This window comes from Hydra vulgaris, chromosome 02 (assembly GCF_038396675.1).
Source record: "Hydra vulgaris chromosome 02, alternate assembly HydraT2T_AEP".
Classification (NCBI taxonomy): domain Eukaryota; kingdom Metazoa; phylum Cnidaria; class Hydrozoa; order Anthoathecata; family Hydridae; genus Hydra; species Hydra vulgaris.
Window position 1 is genome coordinate 26,487,501 of NC_088921.1, and position 21,661 is coordinate 26,509,161.

The following is a 21,661-nucleotide window of genomic DNA, read 5'->3' on the forward strand; positions in this document are numbered from 1 at the left end:
TTAATATAATTTTTTATATTTAAAAGTATAATAATTATATTTTAAATCTTAAAATCCAAGTACCTAGTCTCATTTGAGTCTGAAATTTTTCAAATAATAACAAAACTACTACATAAAAACCATAACGCCTACATGCTGGTGTCATGCACAAAACTGCAGTTGAATAAGCACAGAAATGTTTCTTAGCACAGAATTGTTTCTGTAGCACAGAATTGTTTCTGTAGCACAGAATTGTTTCTGTAGCAAACATGATGCACTTTAGCATCTGCTTTACACAAAAATTTAACTGCATATGAAGTTTAGCGTGCAAAACATGAGGCCACTAAATTATAGAATCTAATCAAAAATTGCCTTACTACAAAAAATATGTTACATTAAGCTTAACAACACATGAATAATAAAAAAACAACAATAATAAGAATAATAGTAACAACAGTACAACAGCTTACCAACTAAAGATGCTAAAGAAATATTGTCTTGAAATTTTGTGTAGGTCTTTCCACCCAGCCATAACTCTAACATTTCAATGCTGACATGTTCTTCGACAAAGCTATCTAGTATCTTTGGGCTTTTTTTAAGGAATGAGAATATGATCTCCGGATCAAGCGTACTTAAATCTAATGACATGACAAAATACAATCAATAAATATATTTTTTATTTCTATTTATATTCTCAATGAATAATACATTATTCAGAGCTATGAGCCAATCGGTTTACAGCTTTTTAATTTTTAAAATGTAAAATAAATAAAATTTACTGAAACAATCACCTCAATAAAAATAATAAATGTAATAAGTTAATAATAAATGTATTTTTTAAATTTAAAAATAATAAATGTTGCTTAATAATAAAAATAATTATTTATTATTAAGCAACTCACAGTCTTACAAAAGTGTTCTCTAGAATTGCAAAACGTTCTCCAGTTCTCCTCAGATCTTATTTTCCAAGTTGCTAGAAATCAGTATTTGTGGTTCAAATTTTGTTTTGCTTTATGTGGTGTATATGGGAAAATTTTTAAAATTAATCAAACATTCTTTCCCAACTGCAGTATTAAAAACTCTTTTTTAATGGACAACAACCTTCAATGTTCATTTATCGTTTACTACTAACATTCATGGAAACCATATACACAATCCATTGCACAGTTAGCATCTGCAAAGGTTGTCTCTCTTTATTTTGCTTGTCAATTTTTTCTTCATATCATATTTGAGCAGGTTCTTCTTACTTTCTCTTTTTACCTCAATAAATCTCTAGTTCTTAGTTGTATGAAATACTTTTGTCATATTTGGTCTGACTCTAAGGCCTTTTCTTTTTTAGATTAGATCCAAATTGCATTGTAAATTTTGTTGGACTTGATCTATCTGACAAACTTGAGTCTCTTTTCAATTGTCTCAAGTTCAGATCTCAATATCTTTTCTACAAATACTGCTTTTTCAAACAAGCTATTATTACTTGTTCTATCAACCATGAGACTCAGTCTTGTTTGAGCCTAAAATACAGGCTACTTTATTATGTAACTTTTTTTGAACTAGGCTTCAATAAAAAAAAAAATTCTTCAGATCTGGTATATTCACTTTTGTATTTAGGATGCAATTTGTACCTGCATCAAACTTAAGAACATTTTGTTGGAATGCATAATCTTGACATATTGACATCTATGCATCCACATAGATGTCCTACTTCCACTCGAAATAAACTGACCCAAAAATTATCAGATTTAAAAGAATTGGTCAATTAAATAGCTGAGACTCTAATTTCAGATTTAGAAGGCAATTTAAAAGAACTACAGTGCAAATAAAAAGGCTGAGCATTTAGAGGAGATAATCTTGGTGCAAATTTCAGTTCCATTTTTCACTATGGAAGTTACAATCTTTATTGTTAACTAAATTAAGAGTTTTGAAGTGGCTTTTCAGCTCACATTATTAACAACAGCATTTAGTATGCTGAATGCTGTTGTTAACAATGTGAGCTGAAAAGCCATATTATTAATAACAAATATCAACATAGATAATTGCTTTTTATCAGTATTTCTTTTTTTACGCAACTTGAGTGGATTTGCTCAAAGAACTTTGTGATTTGAGCAAATCCACACAAAATTATGGTGAAAATTATCAACTGGAAAATATTATCATTCATTAAAACTTAATGATTATTATTACAACCAACAATCAATAGAGTTTTAAAAATATTTTCAGGTTTAAAAGTTATTGTCACCTGGTGTCAACAATATGTCACCTTCACAAATGATTTTAAATTGGCCTGCAGCAAATCTGAAATCCTTTGACAAAGGATTTCAGATTTGCTGCAGGCCAATTTAAAATCATTTGTGAAGGTGACATATTGTTGACACCAGGTGACAATAACTTTTAAACCAAGGCTTTGTGAAGGTTGCACATCATTAGATTATTCTCTTATTGTATGCAGTCCAACAAAATGTTCTTAAATTAAATGCAAACATAAATTGCATCATAAAAAAAGAGATTTTAGAGAATATGTTAGATCTGCAAAAGAAATTAATGAAACTAAGTGCTTGCCCAAAACTCTTTGCAATCTTTTAAAGAACAAAGAACTTCAAGCAGATCAAAAAATAAACTTCGTAGATAATGCTTTTAGTATATATCCAACAGCTGTTTTGCTCTTGTCCAATAAATTAGCAAAAGAGCAGGTCAGGAGAAGAATCGGGTATTTAAAAGAAAAAAGTATTTGCATAAACAAGAAAAAATGTCATACTCCACCTATCAAAAGAGATTGAGGACAGAAAGTGGTTGCAGTCTTTCGGGACTATAATGTTACCAGATGAGTATTCTGAAATTTTCAAGATGGTCCAATATTTGGACCATCTTTAGAATTTCAGAATATTAGACTCCAATATGTTTGCAATACCAGGTAAAAATTTAACCATGGAATGGTTATTTAGTATAATTAAAGCCCAATAGACAGACAAAAGAAAGAGATTAGCGGTGGAGACTATAACAACTAACAGTGAATATATGACAACTAAGGTTAATTTAATTTTAACTTCATTGATTGTATTTATTTTTTTTAAAGTTTATTTGAGTCTTTTCTAGTAATTATATCCGCAAAAAGTTTTAGGATTTTGCCTGACAATAATGTTCGCTGCGGAAACGGGACTAATAAGTGATCTACCGCTTATGTGTCTACTAGAGTGTATCATAATATTTTTTATAATCTTTTCTTTTACTTGACCACAACTTTTAATCATGTAACTTTTCCACTAATTTGATTTTTATTTGTTAAGTCGTGGTAAAAGTCTAGGGGGTTCAAGTCCTCCTTGGGGAGTTTTTTTTTTGAGCAAATTTTAATAGAAGGTTTTGTACACTCGTACAATTGTAGGTTCTCGTTACGTACTCGCTCACATCATTTGTACGCTGGTACAAATATTGTTTATATAATAAAAACCTAACTTTTATTATGTAAAACTTTTTGTTCGCAAAATAATGTTTAAATTCTTTAATTCTTCTGCCAACTGTTATAGTAGTGTAAACATCTATTACATCCTGTGGACCTAATAGGTGTCTAATTTTTAATTTAATAGTTCAGTAAACTACAGATTGACAAGTCTGTTTCGATAGGAATCTTGTGCAGACCAGGTTAATTTCCACTTTTAATGGCAGAGACTGTTTTACACTCATAAAACTTATCGGAGAATAAATTTTTGATTACTTCATCTTTTAGTAATAATAGGACTTTCAGCACCAATTTTTTCAAAGGATGGAATAATTTCCAGAGTAGTTACGTTATTTAATAATTTTTTATACTGCCTCTACGTTTGTTGCTGCTCAGAGATTCTCTAATAAGAGTTGTTATCAGATGACGCAGAGGAAGTTCATTTTGTTTCACTTCAGCGTTTCATATGTTTTTGAATTTTTTTAGATGTGAAATAGAAAGATACTTACCACCGGGCTATTGACATACTGTATAATGTTCCTATATGGTTTTAGCAGGATAATATATAGACAAATTTAATTAAACTTTTTTATTATCAGCTCTGCCATTAAAATTAATACAATCAATAATGCTTGTCCTACATTGAGTATCAAAATCTAGAGAAAGAGACTGCTTAAATTATTTGAGCTCACTTGACTTTGCAGTGATCAACGTCTAATTTGGTATCATCTACTTTAATTATTCCTGCATATATTTGATAAAGTATTTGAAAGTTTTAAATTTTTAAAAACACTTTTAGATTCAAAGTGTGATATTTAGACCGATAAAGACGTAGCAGGTACCTCTTCGTGAATGCCCAGAGTCAAAATAATACAAATTATACACGGAAAAAAAGCAACAATCTTTAGTTTATAATAACTTTAAAAGTTCCTACGGACTATGAACCAAGAAAATACTTTTTCTTACCATTTCTAACGATTGCTGCATGAAAGTAGACAACATTTTTTAAAAGCGAAATTTCACCCTATGTTAACATAGGGTGAAATGGGTGAAATTTCACTATTACAAAAATTAAAGTTTTTTTTTGATTTTCGGATTATTTTTTACCACCTTAAACTCAGACACCTCCATTTTACAGGGCTTTTGGTTCGATTTTATCAAATAGGACCATTTTGCATAAAAATGAAATATTTTTTTAAGCTTGTTTTGTAATCTAAAATTTCAAAACTTTGTTCAATTGAACCTGTCATTTCGAAAAGGGCACAAGTCCATTTACTAAAACTTTTCAAAATCAACAAAAATATGATTTTTATTAAAATAATATCTAGGTTGTGAAAGAAATTAAACATAGAAGTAAATAAATAAAGAACGTATATAACTTATGTATTTTTATTTTTTATAAAAAAAACATAAATCATACAAAAAATTTTAATTGAAATTTATAAACTAACTGTTAAAAGTTTTGGACTTGAGTCCTTTTCGAAATGACAGGTTCAATTATAGAAAGAGTATAAAAATACTTTAAAACAAAGTAATTTGTCTGAACAATAAGTTTTGATACAAATTAGTTCTTCGGACTTATTTTTACAGAAGTGATTTTATTAGCCTATTTCAATCCATTATCCATTATAGTGCATATTAACTTGAAAAATTGAGAAGTAATCTAAAAGAAACGCAAACCACGTGTAAACCATGCAATCACAAATTCAAGGCTTTGTCATTTGTATTTGCAAGCTACCCGGTGGGATGTTTAAAATTTTATTATTTTCATAGTTATAATATCCTCAACACTAAAAGTCGATTTTTTAAAGACGTTAAAGACATTAGGAAAATATAGAATTCGAAAAAAAAAATCGCTTGAAAATCGCTAGAAAGCTAGCTAGTCGCTAGTTCATTTGCGACCGGGTAGGTTATACGTTATAATTTGTTGTTTATTGTTATTGTATACGTTTTATAATTTATATACAACAAAAAATGTATTACTAAAAATGTTTTGACATTAAAAGTAACTAAAAAATCAACTTTAAATAAATGCACTGAATTAAGTAAAACATTTGTAAGTTCTATCTGTTAAATAGACGTTGTTTGTCAGAAAAAAAAGCTTCGATGTCAGAGCTTTGAACTGCGTAAGTGCAAAGTTGTTATCCACAACTGGCGTGTAAGTATGCGCACAAGTGATTAAAATGTTATTAAGGTTAAATGTTAAAATTGTTCAGGTAATTATAAAATAAATAATTAAAAAAAAACTGTTTGAAAAAACGTAAAAATGGTTAACAGTTTTAGAATATTTTTAGACCTGATATCTGTAAAACAATGTTTGCATCCAACTGTAAATCAAAAATATTTACAATGAAAAAAAACCCAATGCAACTTGCGACTAAATTTTTGGTGTCCCCAACTATTAGTTTATTGTGGATAATATGATAAAAAAGTTCAAAAATCTAAGATGTCTCGTGTCTACCTTTTACGCAAACATTTTGTTTGAAAAAAGGAGCTTTAAAGTGCGTGAAGAAAAGGAGTGCTTTCATCCAAACTGCTTTCATCCAAACTGCTTTCATCCAAACTGCTTTCATCCAAACTGCTTTCATCCAAACTGCTTTCATCCAAACTGCTTTCATCCAAACTGCTTTCATCCAAACTGCTTTCATCCAAACTGCTTTCATCCAAACTGCTTTCATCCAAACTGCTTTCATCCAAACTGCTTTCATCCAAACTGCTTTCATCCAAACTGCTTTCATCCAAACTGCTTTCATCCAAACTGCTTTCATCCAAACAATAAAGTAATAAGTGGCTAAAGTGCTTCAAAAGGTTCGACGTTCACTACTTGATTTTTTAAAAGTGTAATAACTGTAAAAGATGAGAAAGAAAGCGCAAATATCTTAATTAAATCCTCTTCCACGGTCATTTTTGATCACTTTAATACCCACAAAAAAAAAAAAAAAAAAACTTCAATAAAACAAAGAAAAAAAAATGCAAAAAGTAAACATAGTATTTAAATGCATTGATGTGATATCTTGCATTATATCTCAATCTCAATTATATTTAAAATTTAAAATTTTTTAGATATTTTTAAATAAATGTACTTTTAGTGAACTGAGGCTGACATAAAATAACAAATAATAGCTATATTCAGCTTAAGTATCCAAACATAAAATGCAGAAGTGCTTTTAATTTTTTTATAACAATATTTATAACAATATTGTGTATATAATAACAACAACAAAAGTAAAATTTTGATGTTGTTATTGATTGGTTTTGTAAATATTCAAAAACATTAAATAATTATTAACTATTAAAAAAGTAAATATACCTTTTAGGAAGATATTTGGATCAACATTAGACTGTGTACTTGAAGGAGATGATATTTCCATTTTTTCAATGGTGTGAAGCGGTTTACGAAAAGGACCTTCTGCAATAATACTCATTAGTTCAGTCAGTTCTTTTGATCCAAAGCTCTTTTCTAAGTTTTTGTCCGTTTTAAATGAGCCTAAAGGCGGCAGGGGGCTATTGATATTTATTTGTTTAGTCGACATGTTGAAAATATTTTAGAAACTCAAAAATTCATACATAAAACTCCATGTAACACGTTAAATTAAAACTAAGACAATAAACTTCATATCAGCCACTTTATCTAAATAGCAACAATGACAAAAGTGCAAATAATTTTATTAAATGGTATGCATGACAAAGATCAAAGGGCGTGCATGACAAAGGTTTTAAATGTGCATGTAACAAGGGCTCTCAACATTTAACTAAATATAACAACTACTTCTCCCAAGTATTTATAAAATAAATTTATTTTTTTCAGAAATGTGCAGCACTATTAAATATTGTTTATATACAAATTATTATTAATGTTATTAAATAAAAAATGAAGTTAATTATATATATATATATATATATATATATATATATATATATATATATATATATATATATATATATATATATATATATATATATATATATATATATGTAAATTATGTTAGTGTGTTTTACAATGGTGAAACTTCATGTAGAAGATAAAAGTTAGATAAGTGTTTTTTACTAATTTATTTATATATATATATATATATATATATATATATATATATATATATATATATATATATATATATATATATATTGCGAAGTTATTTATATATGTTTATATGTATACAACAGGCCAGCAATATGGAGTCAATTGAATTTTTTTCATTATTGCATATAGAGCTTACGTATAAAACAATAAAATGATAATAATTTATGGAATTCAAAACAAATTTGGAGTTATATAAATGAAGTTAGAAACTTCACCATTTAACAAGTAAAAAACTTTGTTTTGCAAAACAAATTACTTTGTTTGGAGCCTAGGAACTAAATTACCCCCAAAAAGTTTGTCAATCAGTTAATAAAATATTTTTTTTATATTATAAATAAATTCTTCGACGGGGTTAACTTTTGTCGAATAATTTTTTATTGTTTAAAACGTATGATCATGTAAACCTTACAACCTCCACATTTTGGGTTAAAACTTTATACAGTCAAATCTTTCGAGCTCAAACAGATTAATAGATGAAAATTAAAACCTAACAATGAGTTTAAATTTAGTATAAAATAGTAAAGAAATATAATTCATAAGTTAATGCCCTCATATTTTGGATAGGGGTAACTTTTTGAGGTGTTCATGTTTCTACATTTTGCTTATAATTTTAATACATATCTATTTAATAAATTTGCATAGTAGACAAACGACTATAAAAATATACATTATAAATGTCTAAATCTATATTATATCTAATTCTAGATATTTGTCAACGTTGTCAAAAGGAGAAGTCAATAGTAAAGAAAAGTCAAGTGAATGATAATCCAAGAAGACGTAAAAAAGAGGACTCATTAAGAATAATTTCTTATACGCGTCATTGCCGTATTTAACAATCTTTTCCAGAGCATTTTGGTCTTAGCAATTGATTGCAATTAGAATGTTATGTAACCTGACAATAATTTTCCCATTAATTGTTGATACGAAGATTCAGGCAATTGATTAACCTGTTTGTCGGCTATATCAGGTAAAACGCGACTAGTGAAATCAAGAGATAATATTGACGAGAAGTTCTTAACAAACAATTCAGCTTTTTCTTTAGGTGAGGTGACAAAATCTGAACCATACAAGAGAGGTAGAATAACAGATTTGCCCTTGTTATAGATATTGTTAAAAATATTGTTAAAAAGTCACGAGAGCCTACTTTTTGTGATGAAATACGAGAATAGCGGGCTTTGGCAAAACCTTTTTACAATGGTTTCTAGCAATAGTGAGCAGAAGTCTGTTTTCTGGAGAATTGTTTTGCTTATAGATATGGAATTAATAGTTGCAATTGGAAAATGCACCAGCACAATGTGAGATAAACCATGGAGAAGGTTAAGGCTTGACTTGGAAAAATTTCTACCCAAGGGCCATCACGAAGAAAATCACGGAAAGAGTCCTAGTCAGCTTTAAGATAGATGTAAAAAGTACGATGATAGGGGATTTCTGATAATGAAAAAGAATGAGATAATAGTTTTAAAGAGATCAAACTGTGATCAGAAGCACTTAAGGGTGAATGTGGGGAAACTGAGCACTGACAAGGATCAGAAACTTCAGATAATATTAGGCATTAAGATAATATTAGGCATATATTGTATATTCCTTACGTTACACTTTCATAATTCAAGTTTTTTACCGTACCGCAAGTTGGCGGAAAAAGCTTCACACATGATATTACTAGGTCATTTGTTTTATAGCGACACTATGTCTTAGAGTGTAAACATCACAAGAGTTAATAAATTAGCGGCTAAGTACATCTGACTATTGAAACTAAAGCAAGACTGTATGAACAAAAAGTCAAAGCATATATAACATTTGCTACATCTTTGATACTTTTGTTACATCTTCAGCTTCAGCATGTCAATATAATAAAGTTGTACTATCTGTACAATTAAAGCTCTAATTGTTAGCATTGAAAATTTAGTGAAAATTCTTAAGCAGCCGTGGCGCAGTGGTAGTGCACTTGCCTCAGAAACAAAGGATCCGTAGTTCAAACCCCACCTCTGAGCAAGTTTTGCAACATCGGTTAGGAAGGAGGCATGAACTTCCTATTAAATGCTTATCTACGATGCTCTGTGATAAGACCGTAAGAACATTTTGGGGCACCTAAATAAAATAAAGTAAAAAATATATATAAAAAGAGCAAGATTAAGTTTAGTGATGTTTCTGATAAAACTCAGCTAGTGCAACATTAAAAATCACATTGAAAAGCGACATCAAAGAGACATTAAAAGGTGCAAAAGTGTAGTAGAGTTTAAGAAAAAGTACTGCCGAACCAAAACAAGGTGTGGTAGTATAATGAAGCTTGTAGTTGCAAGTTTTAAGTGACAAGTTTTCTCATAAAAAAAGTGCCACGGACTTGGTGCAGACCATGTTAAAACTCAAACTTATTTAAATAATAACTTTTTTTGTAAATATATATCAAATTTCTAAATAAGTATTCGTTTTATTATCATTAAAGTTCTCTACAATATATGTATATATATTTATATATACATACATACATATATATACATACATATATATATATATACATATATATATATATATATATATATATATATATATATATATATATATATATATATATATATATATATATATATATATATATGTATATATATACATATATATATATATATATATATATACATATATATATATATGTATGAATATATATATGAACATATATATATGTATATATATATGAACATATATATATATGTATATATATTAGTAGTAGAAAATCACTTAACAAAAATTTTTTCCATTTAACACTGTGTTTCATCAACAAAGATTCATCAGAAATGGATGATCAAATAAATAAAACTTTAATTTATACCAAAAATTAAATTACAGGAAGTTGCAAATGTCTTAACTACTGTAAATTTTCACACATTTGTGGAATTTGCTGACACTATTATAAAAAGAATTCTTTAGAAATGATTACTTATGCTATTTTTTTTAAATGTTTTTTTAAAAAGGGTAGTTAATGTAAATATTATTTGAACTCATTTATTTTTATAGTATTTTAGGAGAAACTTATTTTCGTGCCTACATTTAGAAACTAATTCCGATCTTTTGTTTAATAAGCATTCTTGATTTGCATGTGTAATTATTTCAAATTTTTCTTGTAGGCATAATATGCATTTTTTGGAAATATTGTTATATGCAGGCGCTGTTTTAAGGATAGACCAATTCAGTATAAAATCATCAATATTTTTTTCTTTTAATTCCCATACATATTTTGACAGCATGGTGTCTTTTGAATACTTTTTATTTTTGAAAGATTGCTTATGATTGGCAAATCGTTTTTTCCATTCACCCTCTGTTATGCCAATATATTGTTTATCAGGTACATTCTTAGAGGAAACAACGCATTTATATACGACATTTTTTGATAAACAACTTCCACAATTGATTTTTGTTTACAATTCATCAATGTTTACAATCATAAGCAATCTTTCAAGAATAGTTTTATTAATTTGATCATCCATTTCTGATGAATCTTTGTTGATGAAACACAGTGTTAAATGGAAAAAAATTTTGTTAAGTGATTTTCTACTACTAATATAATTGCTCTGTTCTTTTAAGAACATTGAGCACTCTATTGTGTAGAATACTTTTTAAAGTTGTTTAAATATATATATGTATATAAATATATATATATATATATATATATATATATATATATATATATATATATATATATATATATATATATATATATAATATATATACATATATATATATATATATATATATATATATATATATATATATACATATATATATATATATATATATATATATATATATATATATATATATATATATATATATATATATATATATATATATATATATATAAGAATAGGTCCAAAACTAAGAAAAGAACTTAAACCTTACAACGTCAGAATATTTACTACACCACCTACGTTAAAAAACATCTTATGCAACAACAAGTCTAAGTTAATTCCAAATAGCAATCCCGGTGTCTATAAACTCACATGCTTTTGTATATACATTGGTGAAACAATAAAGAAAATTTTTGAACATCAAAAAAACTATTTAAAGGGTAAATGGGATGCATCTGGTGCAACAGAACATGGTAGGAAATGTAATGGTATGTTTGATTGGTCAAATCCGAAAACTGTAGCAATAAAATCAGAGTATGATAAACGTAAAGTTAGAGAACCATTTGAAATTAATTACGCCTCAACATACCAAGAAATAAAACATGCTCCAATACTTCTTAACCGTCACAATGGGATTAAAATTTCTACAAACAGTTGGAGACCTCTATTTAAAAAAATTATCCAAAAAAAAGGAATTAAATAATACTAGCTAATTTTATATTTACGTTATTATGTAATCATTTATGGCTTCTTTTTAATCAAATTTGACGTTTTTATGTAATATTTGTAAGGGGTTTTTTGTACTATATTTTACGTCTGATGACGATCTGTTCAAAAGCAGTTCTAAATATTACGAACAATAAATTTCGGTTATACGCTGCTGTTAGTTTATGCTCTATATTCACACAAATAAAAAAATCAGAAAAGAAAAAATATATATATATATATATATATATATATATATATATATATATATATATATATATATATATATATATATATATATATATATATATATATATACAGGGCCGGCTCAACAGCGTGGCCAAGCACTTTGGCCACAGGCGCCGCTTCAAAGGGGGCGCAAAAAAATAGAAAATTTAAAATTCAAAAACAAAAAATATTAAAAATAAATATAAATTAAAAATAAAATAGTTTTTAGATTAAGATTTCAATTTTACAAAAATTTATTTTAAGAAAATTTTCAATAATTGTGAAACTCTAAAAAACCAGTTTATACAGTACTACTCGTATAATTCACATTGAACAAGTTTTTGCTTATGAAGCTAACTCAATTCAATGCATGTTACATTTTTTACTCTTTACAAATTTAAGTGAACAAAAAAATATTTCAAAAGAGGATATAAAAACAACCATCATGTTTGGAAAGAAAAAATCACCAGGAGCTCAAAACCTAAAAAGAAAACAAGAAAAAGATGTTTCCCTGTCAGAGTATAAGGGAAGTTTGGAGAAGTATTTAAAAACTTGCTCAGAAGTTGTTTCAGTACGATCTACTAATTCCAAAAGTATTCAAAAAATTCAGGTGAGAAAATCAAACATTTAACAATTCATCAAATATTAAATTTGACTAGAATACCATTAAAAATTTGAGTAATATTTAAAAATTTGATTATAGTGTGAGCCATCAACTAGCCAAAATGATCTCAACTGTAGTCATTCTGAACCAAGCAACCAAATGTCATTGAGTCTACAACATGCGCAGTTGAACCAGAAATCTCCGATAATTACTTGGATGTTGGAAGCTGGCCTAAAAATACTCTGTCATTGACAGATCTACTGGTCAAAATTGGTCCAATTCAATTAATGGATTTTGACTTTCCATTCGCTAGTCAAGAAGGAAGGAAACGAAGATTTAATATAAGTCATTATTTTCGGAAGCTACCAAATGGGGAAAAGTATAAACGTGAGTGGATAATTTATTCTAAAACAAAAGACACTGCCTTTTGCTTCTGTTGCAAGCTCTTTTCTAAAAAGATTACTGAGGTTTCTGGTGAAGGCGTATCAAAATGGAAAAACTTAAATAACAGATTGAATGCTCACGAGACAAGTTTAGATCATTTGAATTATTATATGACCTGGCATGATTTATTAAAAGGTTCAAAGGATCATCTACAATTGATGCAGTTCAGCAGAGACAAATGGACGAAACTACAAAACACTGGCGGCATGTCTTAAAGCAACTTTTTTCCATTATAAAACTTCATGGGTCCCAAAATGCAGCTTTGCAAGGAACTTCAAATAAACTTTATGATGACAATAATGGGTGCTTTTTGAAAATAGTGGAACTGCCAAGTTTGATCCTGTGATGAAAAAGCATATCAGGAGAATAAAAAGCAAAGAAATTTACAGTCATTACTTGGGTAAAAATATTCAAAATGAAATTATTCAAATTTTATTTAAAGAAGTCAAAGAAAAAATAGTAGTTGATTTGAAGGCAAGCAAATACTACTCAATTATTGTTGACTGTACTCCAGATATTTCCGATACTGAACAGATGACAATAATTCTACGTTTTGTGTCAATACTGCCCACTCCAGATGAAAAGGAAAGCTACGTTGATATGAAATAGCATTTTTTAAGCTTTATTTACATTATTGGTTCTACAGGCGCTGGAATGACTGAAAAAATATTAGAAACCTTGGTATCTCATGAAATTTCTATGCAAGATTTAAGAGGACAAGGGTATGATAATGGATCGAACATGCGAGGCAAACAAAACGGAGTTCAAGCCAAGATCCTTCATCTTAATTCACGAGCCTTTTATGTTCCTTGCTCATCTCATTCACTGAATTTAGTTGTCAATGATGCTGTTGGAAGCTGTTTAGACGCAGTTACATTTTTTGACATTGTTCAACATTTGTTAGTATTTTTCTCATCTTCAACTCAGCGATGGAACGTTTTACGTCAATTTGTCAAGGTTTAACTTTGAAAGGAATTTGTGAAACCAAATGGGCAAGTAGAATTGATGCATTAAATTCATTAGGACATCAACTGAGAGAGATAATACAAGCTTTAGAAAGCCTCTGGAATATTGAATTACCTGTATCTTCAGTATCAGCAACCAAAAACAAATCTGAGTTCAGAGCACTACTGCAGTAAATTGACTTTTGTCAATTTACTGCAGTAGTGCTCTGTTTGCTGCCTTATGACTTAGTAGTTTGTTTGCTGCCTTATGACTTGGTATGATGTGCTGAGTCAGATTGAGACAACAATCAAATCTCTTCAAGAAGTCAATTTAAATATTCCTCAGGCTGTTTCCTTAATTTCTAACACTTTGGAGTATGTTAAAGATTATAGAACTGATGAACAACTTCAAAAGATGTTAGAAACTGCAAGAAAATTGTCTCTTGAGCTAGATATTGAGCCCGAATTTGAAAAAAAGGGTGGTCGTACCAAAAAAAGAATGTTTGCTTATGAAAGTCAAGAGGAATCAATGACTGAAGAAGACAATTTTAGGATTAACTTCTTCAACAGCATTTTAGATCACGCTATTAGATCTTTGCAGGATCGGTTTGAAATGCTTAAGCAGCATAATAATCAGTTCAACTATCTTTACAGTTTAAATGCCAAGGACATTACTGAAGATGAATTACTAAAAAGATGCATGGGTTTATAAAAATTATTATATTAGCAATGAGTTGAAAGATGTTTCTGGAACTGACTTGTTTAAAGAGATGAAATATTTGCGAAATCATTATATAGGAAACTACTCTTCAAGAAATATTTTAGACTTTATTTGTTCAAACAATTTGAATGCAGCTTTGGGAAACTTATTTGTCTCTCTCAGAATACATTTAACTCTACCTGTATTTGTTGCAACAGCAGAGAGAAGCTTTTCCAAGATGAAGTTAATCAAAACGTATATTCGCTCAACAATGACACAGGATAAAATGGATGGTCTGGCAATGTTATCAATAGAACAAGCAATTGCAAAAGAATTGGACTATATTAAGATATGATTAAATCATTTGCTATTGTAAAGGTAAGAAAGGTTAAATTGTAAATAAATATTGAAAGTTCACCACAAATGACCATAATACGATTTTTTTTTTTTATACGGAGGGAAGGAATGGGGGTCGGGGGTCGGGCGGCGCCAATATATAATATTGCTCATGTATTATGCTACGGATAATTTAAATAAATTATCCGTAGCATAGTTATGCTACGAATAATTTATTTAAATTTAACTGAATTAGCTTCAGTAAATAATGTTTAGGGCAAAGAGCCCTAATAATGGCCGGGTCTTATTAAGAGCCAAATTTGGGTCCGCTTTTATTGCATTTATTTATTTGGCGGAACATTTATCTAGTTGTTGATTGTACTTTTCTGTTTCTTTATTATATCTATGTTTTAATCTAACTTTTATAAATGTTTTTTTCAGTCTTGATTTTAAGGAAATCTTATTTTTCTCAAGGTTAATTTAAGTGAATATTTTATGCCGTAAAAAGTAATTTTTGGTTTTTTCATGCAACTTTGAGACATATTTTAACGCAATATTCTTTCAGGTATGTCTTTTTGGTTTATTTTAATCTGTTGTGTACTTTAATATTATTATGTAAACTGTTTTCAATATAACCAATATAACCTAAACTCCCAGATTTCAAATAGGTCTCAATAATAGCCATTTATTTAACCAAATAAGAGCCACGGCTCCTATTTTTAATATCGAATTATTACGTGGCTATTATTAGGACAATAGTTTAATTTATTGTGTATATAGTTTAAACACAAATTGTGTCACAATAAATTAGACTTATATGTCCTTATTATAAAAGTTCTAATAACTTATATGTCCTAATTGTATCCTTATTATAATTATACTTAGTGTTTATACATGGTAAAGTAAATACTGATTATAGTTAATATAAGGCTAATATTAACTATAATCAGTATTTACTTTAACGTGTATAAATACTACGTATAATTAGTATTTACTTTACACTATTTATTATAACGGTTTATTATGTCTGCAAGTATGTAATTTGTTTTAATGTTTGTAAATATTTAAAATAATGGTTTGTATTTTATAATTTATATAATACAAATAAACAAAAATTATTATTATTAATATTTACTAGCTACATAACAATTTAAAAAATATATATTTTGTATATTTAATTTAATGCTCACTAAGTATTATGTATTATAAGTATTATGTTGTATTTAACCATTGTACTTATGTATGCTATTTCTGTTACATTGATGTATAGGTATTTATAATAAGCATACTTTATGCTTGTATATGTATTTGTTTGTGGTATCTGTATATAACCTTACAAAAATCTAATGTAAATACATTATCATAACAATGTAGTCAGTATTCTATATCTTTTAGTTAATTTGAGTAATTATGGGAAAAACCACGAAAATCGCAAAAAAGAATAACAAGATTAAAAAGAATACTGCCTCTGGTTTTAATTCAAAGTTGAACCAGAAAGTGACAAATGTATAAGATTTCAGTGGTCCAACAGAGATATGAAATATGCAGTTGCAGCTGTTCAAAATAGTTTAATGTTGCAACGAGAAGCTGCAGCACAATTTAGTATTCCTCGGTCAACCCTTGGTAAAATAAGGCAGTTCACTTCATGGAGTCAAACCCGGACCTAGTCCAATATTATCAATGAGTTTAGAGCTAAAACTTGTTGAATATGCCGCAACAAGAGTTGAACTTGGATTTGGAAAGAGACAATTTAAAAAATATGCATCAGATTTAGCCACAAAGCACAATTTAAAGTTTAAGCGTTCAACTCCTTCAGAAAAATTGTGGCGCTTATTTAATCAGCGACATAAAAATTTAGTTTTGCGAAAGCCTGAAGGTATTTCATCAGTCCGTCATCAATGCATGTCTATGCCAAAAGTTACTAAATATTTCTATTCGCTGCTTGAAATTTTGAGTGACACTTGTGCCCTTTTAAAGCCTTCATTAATTTGGAACATGGATGAGTCTGGGCTACAGATGGATTTTAAACCTCCTAAAATAATTACAAAAAGAGGTACAAAACAACTTCAATCTCGCACATCTAGAAAACGTGAAACCATAACCATTATTGCTGCTGTAAATGCTGCAGGTGGTTTAGTACCTCCACATTTCATAGTAAAAGGTAAAACGGCTAGATCTCTTCATTCTTTTAATACTGTAAATGCACCATCAGGCGCAAATTGGAGTTTTAGTGAGACAGGTTGGACAAAGCAAGGAATTGCATTTCTTTGGTTCACTAATACTTTCTTTCCAAATATAGGTAGAGATAAGCCACAAATTCTCATAGTAGTTAATCACGATTCTCATAACTTTGTTGAGTTATTGTCTGTTGCAATCAAAAATAACATTTATATTGTCGAAATGCCAGCGCGTTGTTCGCATTGGCTCCAGCCTCAAGATCGCACAATATTTGGTCCTCTTAAAACCTATTATAATCAAACATGTCATGAATTAATGAATGAATATCCTGGAGTTACTATTGACAAGTTAACTTTTTGTGGCCTTTTTAAGAAAGCCTGGGATCAAGCTCTCACTGCTGCTAATATTATTTCAGGGTTTCGATAATGTGGCATTTTTCCATACAATCCGTCTGCTGTTCCAAGCATAGCTTACTTGCCTAATTCTGTCTATTCTATACAGCAACTTGACTCAAATGATCTGCTTGAATCAAGTCTGCATCCAATCAAAACTGACACTAAAATAACAAGATCAGAATATGCAATAGAAGAGGAAGTTGATTTTGAAGTAAAATAAATTAATAAACCTGGAAATATGTCTGAATCTTAAATAGATAATAATTTGATAAACCTTGACAATAATTCTTTGATATGGGATACCCATTTAACTCATGAGCAGTTTACAACTTTTAATTTCTGTATTCAAAATGGCTACGACATCCCAGATCCCTTGTAAAAATTATATAAAGAATTTAAACTGAAACAGATTTCATGTACAAATACCATTTTAGAAATAGATGACTCTGTTCCGATGCCAAATGAATCTATAGTTACTATTCCATTTCTAAATGAAACTTTTATTCAGCAAGTTCCTGTGCCAAATGAAATAACTGGGCAATCTAGTTTTTTTCCAAATAAAAACACTAATGATTGTAATCAGATGCCAATTAAAGCCATTGTTCAGCCTAGTCTGACACCAATTATGTTGTGTACAAACCATTCAAATAATGATAGTGACAATGATTTTTTGCCTTATCCAAAGATATATACTATCAAGTCAAAAGAAAATCGAAAAAAGGCTCAAAAATATTTTGCATTAACTTTTCAAGAAGTAATGCAATCTAAAGTAAATGATGAGGAGAAAAAAAAAGAAAGTCGCAGCAACTGAAGAGAAAAAATTGAAAAAAAAAAAAGAAAAAGAAAATAAAGCACAACAAAAACAGGAGAAAGAGATACAAAAGCTATCTAAAAAAGCTAGCTCAGTTAGAATGAGAAAATTCAGTTCAACTCCTAAGATATTGGAATTCAATATCTCTTCAGATAATCAAAATATCTGTATTAAAGTACCAGATAATGCAATTATCTCCATCGATAATGAGCAAATGTAAATAGATTATTATCAACAGATTATTATCAAATTCATTATCAATATATTGTGAAAACTTCTTATTATTATTTTAATATTATCAAAACTTCTAACATATTATTGTAAAGCTTATTGTACATATATTGAAAATTGCATTATTAAATGCTAGTTGAAATCTTATAACAGCTATGTGCTAAAGCTATTTTTTTTATTTAAATTTTGTTTTATGCTTGATTTTCTATAAAAGTAATTAAAAAGTTTCTTAACTTATTTTGTATTTCCTTTTTGATAGACTATCTTTTTATGTGAATAACAAATAAAAACTGTTTAAGTTTTTTTTGTTTAATATCAACCAAAATAATATTTTTAAGCGAAGTATAGAATATTTTACTTATAAAAAAATTATCTTTGTTTGTAGTTCTTTAAAGTAGATCCTAGTTCATTATTAGGCTTTAATCGTCTGTCTGAATAATACTTTTCGATATATAAGCATTCTTAGATATATTGATTTTAGGTAATGTAAGTGGCTCATAATAGGTAACGTTTTTTAATTTGCTGGCTATTATTTGGTCTACCCGGCCAATAATTGGTACAAATTTAAAATCTCAGTTTAAATACATTTTTATCTGAATTAAAAATGTTTTAAAAATAAAAAAGGTTTGTATAAGGTGTAGGGGTTGGTCATTAATAAAGCAGTATAAAAAAAATTCACCATTAGTTTAAGACATCCTACACGACATTTTATAAAAAAATTGTGGCCATTAATTGGTCACTTTGCCCTATTATAATAAGTTATTTTAAATATCGTTCCGAGAGCTCCGAAATATGGATTTTTTAAAGACGTCAATCAAACTAACTGGACATCATAAAGACATCACAAAGGCTTTGTGCATATACATTTGAATTACTTTATAAACATTAAATTATCCTTTAAACGTTGTTAAAACTTAAGCCTTTAAAATAACTTTAAAGTAAAAGATAACTTTAAATCTACATGATTTATTGAGTTTTTATAAGGATAATATTTTTAATAAAAAAAATACTTGTTAAAATTGTAGAAAAATGGTGGCAAAATAAGTTGAGAGCCCTTTTAAAATGTGTTTGCTAATTAATACACACTGATGTATTGTTTTGCAAATTTTCAAAACATAACGAGTTAACAATAATAATAAAAAAAAAAAATATAAAAAGAATTAAAAAAAAAAAAAATTTAGAACTAAAAACTTAAGTAAAACTAGTAACAAACATCAAAGTAGGATGTAAGCGAGTAAAGTAAACGAGTAACAACTTTATTTTGATCAAATATTTTGTTTTTTATACCGCAATAGCTACATTTTTTTGAATAAATTTGAGTAAGTTAGCTTTGCTGTCAAAGTATACAATTAAATTGCATTATTCTTGCCTTTCGGTAAGATTAATGCAATGTAAAAAATAGATATTTTTTAATGCATTATTTTATGCTTATCTCATGATTTTACAGCAAATAAAAACTATTAAGCATAACTATAATGAATTCGAGCACACGTTTTTAGCATAAAAGCTTGGTAGAAGCTATCTTTAAAGATTGGATACTATTTCTTTTTTAAAGTGAAACAAACTATAAGGAAAAATAATTAATAAACAAGTTTATTAACTAATTAAAGTTTTAAAAAATGCCATAAAAATGTGTGTTTATATATATATATATATATATATATATATATATATATATATATATATATATATATATATATATATATATAAATATATATATATATATATATATTTAATTTGTATATATATATATGTATATATATATATATATATATATATATATATATATATATATATATATATATATATATATATATATATATATATATATATATGTATGTATGTATATATACATTTATATATATATATTAATATTATATCATATATATATTTGTTTTGTTAAAACATACATAAATTTATATATTTGTTTTGTAAAAATATATTGGGAATTAATTTACTTACACACGGGAGACCAATTCACATTAAAGCAATTATTTATCCAAGCAACAAATAAAAAAATGTTTAACACATTGTTATTTAGTTTTCCTTATTTTCGTTATTGAGCCTTTCATATTTTGGTAGTTTTCTTTAAATTATATATTTAACAGCTGCGTGAAATTGTTTTGTTATCGTATTTCTATTATTTCTGTTTTTCCTATTATTTGTATTTAAAATTCTTTTTTGCTTTTGAAAAAATTAAATCACAAACGAGTAAAAGAAAAAAAGGGTCTGAAAGAAATCCTTTCGGAAAAAGTAAACTATGCATTTATTCGCATTACTATCGTTGCATTGAAACTCAACAGCGAAAAAAAGGAATGTTTTTTTTTTTAATCAGAAAACAAACAAACAATGGTATATTTCGTTTAAAACAAAAACAAAAAAGCTGGCAATAAAAAATATTTTCAAATAGCTCATCACTGATAAAGTGTGAAACCTTTATATTTGTAGAATCTGTTTATTATTGTTATTAATATTTTTTTCAATTATTTTTATTTATCATAGAAATGCACATCCAACTTATCAAACATGTTAAAACTTGTGTTAAAACATGTTCACAGTTTTTAATTTTGTAGTTTTTTGTACTTTGTGAAGAATCCCGATAGGCCCTCCTTTCTACTCTATAGATCCTCCTTCACCAAGATAAACATTCCTTAATTTTAGTATAAACTATCAGTCATTGTCGCTCCTGCATAAGAGTTTCACAAAAATAGTTAATGAAAAGGAATTATTCAGAACTTTGTAAAATTGATTGCGACGAAAGAAGTTTTTAGTTGGTAAATGTTGCAGAAGAAGTTTGTGAAGAACATTGCGCTAACTAATGCTATAATAAACGTTAAGTTGTTACTTTATCACTATATATTATTCTCTTATTTTTATATTTCAGGCTTAAAGATTAAAAGGTTTAAAAATGGTCTTTTTATCATAACTTCCTTCTACTCCTCCTATAACTTCCTTTTGCTCCATCTTATTATTTT

The 21,661-nt window shown here is 27.8% G+C and overlaps 3 protein-coding genes across 6 annotated transcripts in view; 2 read left to right on the top strand and 1 right to left on the bottom strand.

Moving 5' to 3' along the window:
• Nucleotides 1-20,823, bottom strand: part of LOC100200597 (probable 3',5'-cyclic phosphodiesterase pde-5) — a 67,552-nt gene extending 46,729 nt beyond the window's left edge. Inside the window, exons 1-4 of one of the 4 annotated variants that reach the window (XM_065790445.1) lie at nucleotides 20,649-20,783; nucleotides 6,977-7,040; nucleotides 6,720-6,896; nucleotides 450-617 (exon numbers count right to left, since the gene is read on the bottom strand). In XM_065790445.1, coding sequence (XP_065646517.1) covers nucleotides 450-617; nucleotides 6,720-6,834 — 283 coding nt within the window. In that variant the 5' untranslated portion in view covers nucleotides 6,835-6,896; nucleotides 6,977-7,040; nucleotides 20,649-20,783. Of the gene's footprint in view, nucleotides 1-449; nucleotides 618-2,736; nucleotides 2,944-6,719; nucleotides 7,041-20,648 lie in introns of those variants that run through there. The other 3 variants (XM_065790444.1, XM_065790447.1, XM_065790446.1) reach the window with 3 other exon arrangements.
• Nucleotides 14,304-15,090, top strand: LOC136075969 (uncharacterized). The gene is made up of 2 exons (XM_065789422.1): nucleotides 14,304-14,641; nucleotides 14,763-15,090. The coding sequence occupies exons 1-2, from the start codon at nucleotides 14,304-14,306 to the stop codon at nucleotides 15,088-15,090; spliced, it is 666 nt and encodes a 221-aa protein (XP_065645494.1).
• On the top strand, nucleotides 16,752-17,675 carry LOC136075970 (uncharacterized). The gene has a single exon (XM_065789423.1). It carries the CDS (start codon nucleotides 16,752-16,754, stop codon nucleotides 17,673-17,675), a length of 924 nt encoding a protein of 307 aa, XP_065645495.1.
• Nucleotides 20,824-21,661: the final 838 nt, after the last annotated feature.